The sequence below is a fragment of the Bombina bombina genome, chromosome 10, assembly GCF_027579735.1.
Source record: "Bombina bombina isolate aBomBom1 chromosome 10, aBomBom1.pri, whole genome shotgun sequence".
Classification (NCBI taxonomy): domain Eukaryota; kingdom Metazoa; phylum Chordata; class Amphibia; order Anura; family Bombinatoridae; genus Bombina; species Bombina bombina.
In genome coordinates this window covers 135,877,502-135,889,298 of record NC_069508.1, presented here as the reverse complement: position 1 = coordinate 135,889,298, position 11,797 = coordinate 135,877,502, and the positions used below count along the sequence as shown (strand labels likewise).

The 11,797-nt window shown below is 41.7% G+C and overlaps 1 protein-coding gene across 1 annotated transcript in view; it reads left to right on the top strand.

The window, feature by feature from the left end:
• Positions 1-399: 399 nt before the first annotated feature.
• The window catches only part of MSH4 (mutS homolog 4), a 195,132-nt gene continuing 183,734 nt past the window's right edge, over positions 400-11,797 (top strand). The window contains exons 1-3 of the mRNA XM_053693186.1: positions 400-418; positions 732-899; positions 5,403-5,566. Coding sequence (XP_053549161.1) covers positions 400-418; positions 732-899; positions 5,403-5,566 — 351 coding nt within the window. The remainder of the gene's footprint in view (positions 419-731; positions 900-5,402; positions 5,567-11,797) is intronic.

The window sequence follows — 11,797 nt, the reverse complement described above, 5'->3', positions numbered from 1 at the left end:
GAATATCTAGATATGCTTCACATGCACGTGCAGAGAAAAATGTTTACACTAAAAACAGTGATAACTTTTATTAGAAGCATTTTTGTCAATACATGTATATTGCAAATATGTTTCTATGCATTTCACTTGTGACCGGAATGGCCCTTTAACATGACTTCTTAGTTTTTAGCAGCTTTTAATAAAGGGAAGTTTGGAATCTATTTCATTATTAGAAAGGACTAGAACATCTGTGATGCACATTAAGGAGACAGAAAAAAGCAAAACAAAAATGCTCTAAAGTGAGTATTGTATTATTGCCCTATTGTTCGCATATAACTTGTTTAACTCCTGAAAAGGTGGTATAAAGGGACATGAAACCCACATTTTTTCTTTCATGATTTAGAAAGCTTCACCGCAGTAATGGATTACTGGGACCTAGGTGAACACTGAATCTGGTAAGCGAATAACAAGTGACATACAGTATATGCGTAGTCACCAATCACCAGCTAGCTCCCAGTAGTGCATTGCTGATAGTGAGCGTATCTAGGTGTGCTGTTTAACAAAGGTTACAAAGACGACAAAGAAAATTTGATAACAGAAGTAGATTGAACATCTTTCAAAATTGTTTTACTATAGCTGAAAGTTTCATTCTGTCTTTTGTGTCTCTTTGAAGGAAAGAAATAAGTTTTATGGCTTTTTATTATTGTACTATAATATTGTATTGCATTTTTCTTGATTTTGTTTTCACTTAGATTCCTATTTTGCTGACAAGAGTTCCTTTACAGAAAATATTAGTACATTTCATTTTACTTCTGCTACTAGTAGCCTGTCACGGCAGGGTAAAGACAAAGGGAAAACCTTCAGTGGTCACTTTACAAAGCCTGTTGGAAAATTCCAAACTCCTTTGACTGGATATTCAGGTACTGTATTTTATTATCCCGTGCTCTGTTTAGAATTGATCATTATTTTTATGGTTAAATAAATGGATATACAATATTGAATAGATGAGATATAGAGGGAATGCCAGACTGGAATGAGATAAGGCAAGGTATGGAGTGCAGAAAGAGAGAAGGACTACTATATAGCAAATATAAACAAGCTAATTTTAGAATAATGAGTAGCTGTGCCAAACACCTTATCTTCATGTGCTGGAACACTTAGAGCCCTTAGGATTTATCAAGCCCTTTTCCTCCCTTTGACTGCAGGTTCGCACAAGAGAACCTGCAGTCACGATTTATCAAGCAGCGGTCATCAGATCGCTGCTTCCCTACCCTTTTGTCTGATGGGAAGATTGACAGCTCCTGCCCGTGCATGATTGGCTGTGTGCGGGCAGGGGGTGGTATTCCACACAAGTGCAAATAGCACTTGTGTGCAATATTACATTCCAGGGTTCTGGTAAGAAGGCGAACTTTTGAAAAGAGCGAACCATGTCACTTCCTGTGACGTTTCATCAGCTGTTTGACACATTTTGGAGCTAATGCGCATGCATGCCAGTGTCATCACATACCTGGCCGCATACATCACTGCTCAAATATTTAGTGCTGTGAAATTCAGGAACCTTTATAGAGCGCATGCGTGTGACTCATGGAAAGCTGTTTATTAGGCTCCTCGGCAATATTCGGCACTCCGCCCCCACTGCAACTACTCCCATTACTACTACTGTAAAGCTGAGTCTCCGTGCATGAGAAACAGCCCCCCGCCGCCACTCAGCTATAGCCACGGCTTCTGATGATCCAATGCAGCTTTTCACAGGCTCCGTTCAATGTCATTATGTTTCATAATCTTTCATAACATAATGACATTGAAGGAAGCATGTAAAAAGCTGCATTGGATCATCAGAAGCAGTAGCTATAGCCGAGTGGCGGGGGGGGGGGGGGCTGTTTCTCATGCACGGAGACTCAGCTTTACAATAGTAGTAATGCAGTGGGGGCTTAATAAACAGCTTTCCATGAGTCACACACATGCACTCTATAAAGGTTCCTGAATGTCACAGCACTAAATATTTGAGCAGTGACGTATGCGGCCAGGTATGTGATGACACTGGCACGCATGCGCATTAGCTCCAAAATGTGTCAAACAGCTGATGAAACGTCACAGAAAGTGACATGGTTCGCTCTTTTCAAATGTTCACCATCTTACCAGAACACCGGCAGCGGATTGCTAACCGACAGAGGAGAGCTGGGGCAGACGGGGGCGAATATATACGCCCCTGTCCGCCCTTGCTTGATAAATCAAGCCTTTAGAGTGGATAAACTTGTTTTACCATGACAGAATATTACTAGAACAAGAGGGGGAAATAATCTTAAATATCGCTTATCTGACATATATGTGCAACTATTTTTGTGTGATTTTCATACTTCATAAATTTTTGTTTTTTTTGTCTGGGTTAAAACAACCAGCTTTTCACATCACTTTCTTCAGTTGTATTAGTTTTCACATGCATAATGGGCTTAATTTATTAACAGCGGCGGAAAAGCTTCACATTTTAACAGCGGGTAGACAGTGGTTGTCAATCATCCCGATAAGATAGAGATGATTTAACTCCTGAAATGCTGAAGCCTTGATGCTGCATATGCAGCATAATATCTAGTGTCTAGTAGAGGTACAATTTAATTTACATTTAAAAATGCATTATTTCCCTAACCTCTGCCCCATTACACTATTAACCCCCAAAACTACCATACCCTCATTGCATTTAACACCTAAATCACCACAACACTCATCACAATAACTTCTAACCACTATTAACCCTTAAACAGCCAGGCCCCCTCTGCCAAAACCCCTAAATTGCGAACTTCCCTCCACTATTAACCCTCTACACTAAAAATCCTCCCCAGCATTAACCTCCAAACTACCTGGCCCCATCTCAAAAATCACCCTTGCTTTTTACCACATAATCAGTAATCACCCCCCCTCTACAGGACCTCCCACCTTAAATGATATAAACTGACCCCAACCCTGGACTCCCTCCCATCACATGCACCCCCATCTAAACTGAACCTTAAACTTTGACTGTCTCTACCTAACTAATCTCAAACCTATGACTAATGTCCTAAAAAAACACCAACCTAGACTAAACCTATCCTAAGATCCCTCTACCTAAACTGACCCTACCCTATGAATACCTCACTGCAAGACACCCCACCTATACTGACCCCTAGGGGGCTTTTTAATTTAGTTTACTTTTTTCTGTACCTTTCTTTAAACTTAAATGGTGATGGGAGTTGTTGTTTTTTAGGCTAGACCTTAGTTTAGCTTGAGGCTTTTGCTTTGGAGTGGTCTTAGAGAAGGAGCCAGTTTAGGTGGGGGTCTTGCAGTGGAGGAGAGATTAGTGGTTAGGGTTTAATAACTCAGGTATTTATTTGATTAGGCTTAGCAGTTTAGGGATCAATAGAGGAGGGGTAACTTAAGTTTAATAGGAGGTTGTGGTTGTTAGGAGGTTAATAGCGGAGGGGAGATTTGAAACATTGGGGTTGTGGTGGATAGGGGGCTAAGTGTATTGTAAGTCTGGCAGTTTATGAGGATAATAGTGGTTAGGGGGCTATAGTTATGGGGGTCTTAGAGATGGGGGTTGGGGAGAATTAGGGCTTATTAGCAGTTGGGTTTTATTGGTGGTGGGTATATGGTAGTTAGGGGGTGAATTGCAGTGGGGTAGTTCATTACAATGGAGTTCTGATGGTTTACTGGTTAAATGTAATGTTGGTTATGGTGGTTTAGAACTTATTATGTTGGGGACTCAGACACATAGTAGTGCTGGTGGGGATTGTTACTGCTCATGGTAACAGTTTAAACCAGCGTTTAAAAAGTGATATTAAAAGTTGATTATCGCCTGCATTGTGCACACAATTATCATCTTTTAAATCGAGTTAAATTTGACTAGGACCCTAATTTGCACATAACAAGTATGATACACAATAGCTTAGCAGACACAATACTTATTATATGAGACCTGTTGTAATGTGTCATGAACAGTCAATATTACTCATCTTGTTATCTAGCTTTAAGATCTAAATTGTAAAATACCTTTGCACTACATATAAATATGTGTTGATGGATTTCCTAGAACTATTGTTATAGTGAATCTGTATTGACTGTATTTGTTATTTATATTTATTCATTTTTGTTAGTTATAACTTGTAATAAAATACGTAGAACTAAAAAACTGAACTTGACCTGGACAAGCGAATGAGCTTAGCAAGACAAGGTGGAGAAAGAAATAGGTTGGCAGATCTAAATGTGAGATAGATTTGTGAAGAAATAAGGACAGAGAGAAGTATATAGACAAAAAGTTGCAGGCAGGGGGAGAGAGACAGGGCTAAATTAAATGGGAGGCTGATGCTGAGAGAGAGAGAGACTCATAGCAAGGACAGAAGAGAGTCCTGGGGTGAGTTAACCCCTTTGTTACTCTCACAATAGATATAGGTGGAGAAAGAGCAGGGTGAAGAGTTGAAAAAGACATGGCAACAGGTAAATGAAAAAAGCAGCTTACGATGGAAATACTAAGGTGGATAGATCCTCTAGGGGGATACATGGCATAAGATACAACAGAGTAAAGAGACAAGTCGAGTGTTTGTGCCAAATCTGCCTATTACCACAGAAAAAGGGAGGACACAAAGGATACAAAATAAGATTTATTTTTATTTGTAAACTTATACTAAAACCAAGCAATGATTACGTAGCTTCAGTTAGTGCAGCATACACTAAGTAGATCACAGTAATCCCACACAGAATCAACTTCATCTGATCAGGTGACAAACACTTTGTGGAAGATGCTTCAGCAAAATCTCTTCCCAAAAGAAACAGGACACAAATATATTACCATGAGGACAGTGTTCACACGTTGATGTTAAAAATCAGTTTAGCTTGAATCAGAAATTCATCTGCTCTGCTCTTCTCACAAGAATCACAAGTTTTGCTGAGCTCAATCTCTGTTTAGTTTATCCGTGTAAAGTTTTTCCTGCCCTCAGTCTTGGGAGACTGTAAAAATTATACTCTTTCAACTAAACAGTGATATAGCTGCTTCCCTGTACATTTGTAAACAAATATGTATTAGTCATAATAAGGATTAGTTCTCATAATATGGTTATTGCAGGAAAAAAATAAGTCCTATAAACTAATTAAACCTTATTGCATTAAACATCTTTTAAAGCCAAATTGTTCAGAGTAGAAAGGTACACAGGCCTTGCTTTCTTATAAAGTAGCCAAGGACATAGCTATCTTATAATAACATTTTATTTTCTATTCAAAGTAAAAAATATTGTTTTAATATGAACTGCTTAATTAATTATTTGAGTGGGGAATCATGAAAGTTTTCTATCCCTTACAGCAAAAAGCTGGTGAAAAACAGACAACTATAACTATATTTAAAATTTAATTAATATTTGAATAGACTGTTATAAAGTCCAACTATTTCTCTATTACAGTTACTTCATCATCTGCATTGTCTGCTCCGGCTGCTGCCTCAGTTATGGTGGCTGTAGTGGAAGGAAGAGGACTTGCTAAAGGCGAAATAGGAATTGCTAGTATTGATTTAAAAAACCCAGAGGTCATATTGTCCCAGTTTTCAGACAATACCATATATGTCAAGGTAAAATTTAAATACTTTATTAAAATGTTTACTGCAATATTTTATTTGTATTAGTATAACTTTCACCTCAGCTTTTTATTTGTCTAGCGAAAAGGCAGTGCATTTTCTTCATAAATGGATAGAATCCTTAGCTGCATTCATTACTTTTCAGAAATAAGAACCTGGCCCCCAGGAGGAGGCAAAGACACACCAACCAAAGGCTTAAATACTCCTCCCACTCCCCTCATCCCCCAGTCATTCTTTGCCTTTCGTCCCAGGAGGTTGAGAGAGAAGTGTCAGAAGTTTGTTTTCGTCTCTTATGGAGGGTAGTACTCTTTGACATGGGACGGGGAGTTTTAAGTAATCCTGTCAGTCTCTCAGTGAGGGCTTGGATGAAAGTTAGAGTCCAGAGATGCAGGAAGAGTCTTTCTGCGAAACCATCCCGACTCATGTTAACAGCTCCTTAAGCAATCAGCGTTGTCGAAATTCGCTTCACTGCCTGCTTTCTTCTCTCCAGTCCATGGCGGAGGCGAGTCTACTATCCATCACACTTGAAGGGCCGTGTTCTGGTAATATCGTTTCATTTTACTTCTTCATGAATGTACTGTAACTCATTTGTTCCTGTGAACTCACATGAAAAATAAGGGTCTCAGTGTGACTCCTTTAGTATCTTGGAATCAAGGGTTGATATCTCCTGAGGGGGATTATTGAACAGGTTTTTTTTTTAATCATGTTTTTAATGTGATTCAACCTGCTTATGTGTATTGTTAACTGGGCTCGTGGCTTACGGCCTGTTGAAGTGATGCGACCTTACGGTTGGGCGTGCTTTTGTTGGACTGTACGGTTCACCTTGTGATCAAGCGTGTTTACATTCTGTTCTCCCATTTCCGCATTCCTGACTGTGTGGCGACGGAAAATTCTAGTCCGCTGGTGTCTGGTACATAGGAGGTAGCAAGTGCCCCAGCCATTGTGGGTGTCAGGTGCTGTTTAACTTGTTTTATATATAGTCCATTTTTTGGGTATCCTTTATCCAGTTATGGAGGATACTGATGTTGAGTTTGGTCAACTTTCTGATTCAGATTCTTCGTCCTGTGAAGAATGCGAATTGGCCCCATTGACTCAGGTCAGTCGGTTATGTTCTTTAGGCCGTCCTAGAGCGCCTTGTTTCTCGGGCTCGGGGATTCCAGAAACTGCTGAGCTATCTGCCTCGGGGGGCCCTGTCCTCCGGGAGGCGAGTTCCCTACCGCTCCCTACTGCTACACATGCGGGTAACCCAAGTTATGTGTTTCCCTTTTCCTTGTTTCCCCCCGGAGGTTGTGGCATGTTTTCGCTTTTACATACTTTGGAGCTTGCGTGTCTGCAAAGTCCAGATGTTTATTTGTGATTGTGCTTGTGCCCGATTTCCCCAGGTCTCTCGGCCTCTGTAGGGCATGTACAGTTCCTTGCGGGTGTAACTGTTCCTGAGTGTTGTGCCTTTCGTTACAGACGGGCTTGCCTTAGTGTCTTACTCAGACACATTTTTGAGCTGCTTGGGGAGCCTATCCTTCTTGGGTATGGGACTCATCAGTCTCCTCCTCCGAATGGCTCACCTCGATAGACATGGGGGGATGAAGTAATCTCCTTTAAGTCGAGATCCTTACCAGTTTTGTCGGAAGAAAAGGGTTTCAGTTAGGCTGGTCCTACGGTCTTTCTGTTTCTTCTTGGGCGTTAACCTTCGGGTTGCCTGTTATTTTATTTAATCCGGTTAGGATAGATTTTATTTTCTTTTTCATACTATGTTTCCTGCGGGAACTTAAAAATATCTGGGATCGATACTCGCTGTTTGCTTCTATGGAAGTTGTTCGGGACACATTAGTCCCATGTTGTCTGTTTTCTCCTCTCTGAGGATTTAGCCAGCTTGGCAGTTACGACCCTGGTTGCAGGCTGGTCCTGATTGGGTTCAGATCTTCTGTCTCGCGGCTTAGTCAAACACGTGGCGCCTATTATGCCTTGTGGAGGTGCCGAGTGCTCTTAGCTTTATTTTAGTTTTTTTGTTATTTATTTTACAAATTTCAACTACGCATTCTCAAGAGGACTTACGGGTCCGTGCGGCTCTCTGGATTGTTTTTTGGTCCTAAATAGCCGTCTCTTTGGTGACTGGGTCAGTGAATTTTGCTGCGTCACTCTCTGTTGCTTCCGATACCCTCGGATCCTAGAGTATACCTTTCCATGTGGTGGGAAGATTAGAGGGTTTAGCACCTCTTTTTCCCCCAGTCGGGGCGGTGTTGCTTTAGGAAATTATCTTTTTTGGACTTGTTCCTTTAGTGGTTCTCTTCTTTATTGAGAATTCTTGGAGTCGCCTTTGGGGGACTTAGATTCCTTTCAGGAATTGGTTGTTCCCTTTTTGGGATATTAGACAGTGAGGTCCCTTCAGACTCCGGTTTGGGGTCCTTTCCCGGTGTTAGGAATGCTCTGCATCTCTTTTTTGGGACAGAAGGGGTCATAGTGGTTTTCCACTCTTATGGTACAGGTTTTGCCATCCATTTGGCACCCAAACCCATGTTTTACTGTCCTCTGACTTCATATCTGAGGTGATGTGAGGGCTTGATGTTGCTCTGTTCAGGTAACTTGTCCTCACTGTTCCCCTTGTGTCTGGAGCTTGTGGCTAGATGGACAACTAGTTCAGCATACTAATGCTCTGTGACTGTAGCAATCCGAGGGTTGCTAGTTTGATCCCCGGCGAGGTCTCCTCAGCCTTTCTCCTTTCGAGGTTGATAAAATGAGCGGTGCCCTGTATCCCTTTGGGGGATTAGCTGCACTTTCAAGCACAGTCATGTTAATGTTGCTTGGACGCTGGTTAGCTCTAGGGGGAGAGGCACAGAAGGCTTGGCGGCCTGGATTGCCTGGATAGTGTCCTCTGTCTTGGAGGTTGGGCAATCTATGTCCTGGAGGTTGGACAGTCTGCTACTTTACGCGGCCGCTTCTTCCTTACGGATAGTGTTTTCTCCGTGTCGGATGGCAGCGGGTTACTAGACTCAGATGTTTATTCTCTGAGTTTGCTACTGTTTGCTCAGTCTCTGAGTTTTGACGTTTTGAAGACTTGTCTTCAGCTGTCTTTTCGGTTGCTGTTATACGATGCATGGGAGATGTTTCTTCTCCTTGATGATGCCTGTTGCTCCTTGTGGGTTGGGCATCATCTCCCCTTGTTCTCTGGATCCATTCGGGTCTCTGTAGATTTTAACCTTCTTTTAAAGGGGGTTTTTCGTTTATGGATTTTACTGTACCTTTTGAGTATCCCTTTGGCTTACCCTTGTTCCCTCTCTTTTGGGGATTTTGGTACTGTACTAGTATGGATGTGTGGGGACCGACTGCTGGGTGACTGTTCTTCTGGAGGAGTGTTGGCTCAGTGAGTCTGCTTGCGGTCTCTAGTTAGGCTTTCGGACTATCTGCGGGTAAGTGTCCTTGGGGCCTTTTCCTTCTAGTTTTGTTGCCCGGCTCCAACGAAGCGGGGTTTGGTTGGGATGTGTTTTTTTCAGGACTGGTGCCCTCAGAATGGGCCTCCTATTGTACTCTCACGTTTTTGCATTCAGTGTCCTCTATAGCTTGGGTACTGTTTTCCCAAAAGTGATGAATGCAGCTGTGTACTCTTTCCATTTATGAAGAAAAACTTAAATTATGCTTACCTGATCCTTTTCTTTTCTTCAGATGGAAAGTGTTCACAGCTCCCCACCCGTATTTTTTATGTGGGGCGTCTTTTATTTTTTTATTCTTCTGGCACCTTTTCACCCTGGTATTTCTTCTACTGTTCCTTGTTCCTCAGCAGAATGACTGGGGGATGAGGGGAGTGGGAGGAGTATTTAAGCCTTTGTCTGGGTTGTCTTTGCCTCCTCCTGGTGGCCAGGTGCTTATTTCCCAAAAGTAATGAATGCAGCTGTGGACTCTTTCCATCTGAAAATGATCAGGTAAGCATAATTTTAAGTTTTTTGTTTAATTGCCTGTATTAGCAAGTTTGTGAACCAACCAGAGTGGTGAGGAAACGGCAGATATTTTGGAATTTATGATGTAGTGTATGTAAATCTGTGGAATCATACAAAAATATATATAATATTTAAAATAAGGCAAAATAATATTGTGTTATTATACTTGTTTTTTAGGCTTGGGCTTCTATTTGTAGTTTTTAATCAGCAACCTCTTTGCATATTTACAAAAGCAAAGGATTTATATGCTATTTGCAAAAGGTTTGTATCAAATACTCTGGGAATTTCTACACACCTGTTTAAACACTTAAAGGATTAATAACTTTTGCATTTTTTACTCAAAATGGAACCCACATTTCAACACATACAGTACATATAATTATTAAATAACTAACCTATATTCATTGCAAAATTAAGCTGAATAACGGCATAAAGACATCTTTTATTAATTCATCCTGACGTCACCTAATTCATCCCTCCAATATGGGCAGTACATTTTCGAAAAGCACTAACCTATCGTATGTCCTTCTTTTGCATATAATTAACAGCCGATTACAGCGTTTTGCGCATGCGCACTCTACTGCATATATAGAATTGTATTGTATCTCCTTCTTTGCCATATAGTTAACTGCTGATTACGGCGTTTTGCGCATGTACACTCTACTGCATATAGAACTGACATGAATATAGTGACGTAATGTATGACGTTGTGCTATCTTGATCATGCGCATCAGGAATAACGGTTGCCATATTCCAACTTGGGTTGTCAGCCCAGATTGGAAAAAAGATAAAAACGATAAACGGAGTGGGTTTGGAAAGTGTTACATTTTTAAAGCCAAATATCTTCCAAATGGTAAGTAATTTAAACAAATAGTGCTCTGTAAATATATTTAGATTTGTACTTTCTTTTTAGCTGCGATTAGTTTTATTTTTGCCTTCAGTGTCCCTTTAATACATTTTATAAGCATACGGCTGGATTGTTTTTTGGTCCTAAATAGCCGTCTCTTTGGTGACTGGGTCAGTGAATTTTGCTGCGTCACTCTCTGTTGCTTCCGATACCCTCGGATCCTAGAGTATACCTTTCCATGTGGTGGGAAGATTAGAGGGTTTAGCACCTCTTTTTCCCCCAGTCGGGGCGGTGTTGCTTTAGGAAATTATCTTTTTTGGACTTGTTCCTTTAGTGGTTCTCTTCTTTATTGAGAATTCTTGGAGTCGCCTTTGGGGGACTTAGATTCCTTTCAGGAATTGGTTGTTCCCTTTTTGGGATATTAAACAGTGAGGTCCCTTCAGACTCCGGTTTGGGGTCCTTTCCCGGTGTTAGGAATGCTCTGCATCTCTTTTTTGGGACAGAAGGGGTCATAGTGGTTTTCCACTCTTATGGTACAGGTTTTGCCATCCATTTGGTACCCAAACCCATGTTTTACTGTCCTCTGACTTCATATCTGAGGTGATGTGAGGGCTTGATGTTGCTCTGTTCAGGTAACTTGTCCTCACTGTTCCCCTTGTGTCTGGAGCTTGTGGCTAGATGGACAACTAGTTCAGCATACTAATGCTCTGTGACTGTAGCAATCCGAGGGTTGCTAGTTTGATCCCCGGCGAGGTCTCCTCAGCCTTTCTCCTTTCGAGGTTGATAAAATGAGTGGTGCCCTGTATCCCTTTGGGGGATTAGCCGCACTTTCAAGCACAGTCATGTTAATGTTGCTTGGACGCTGGTTAGCTCTAGTGTCCTTTTATGGCCCTGGCTCTTTGGAGTGTTGGGTTCCTGCAAGGGGTGGTCTCTTCCCTTGGGGTCAGGACTTGCAAGGGCTTCTTGCTCTTTTTATCCGGGTTATTCAGGATTTTTCCCTGGGAGGTTTGTTTTTTTATATCAGACGAGGGATTTATGTTCCTGGAACATTGTTTAATCTCAACATTTGTGGGGCCCGGGCTTTTTGTCCTGATCTTCTGGTGGTCAAGGGTTTTACTCTGCATTTTCTCTTTGTGGATCCAGCTGTGGGATGTTACCGGACCTTATAATCCTAGGACTGGCCAGGGGGTTCCAGTTTCCGGGGTACTTGGGCTTAGCCCTTGTTCTGGCTGTTCTGTTTTACAACTTGGCCAGATTTACTGAGAGACAGGGCTCCTTGGGGCTGGTCTTGTGCCGGATAATATGGCTCCCTTGGGACAGCCAACTGACGTGACCTGATGGTGGGCTTTCCTGCCTAGCAAACGGAAGGTTTGTGGTTGCTCAGCTGTCACTTTGCACCTGGTATGTGTGCTAGCAGGATGGTGTTTAAAGGGTTATTCCGTGTTCGTC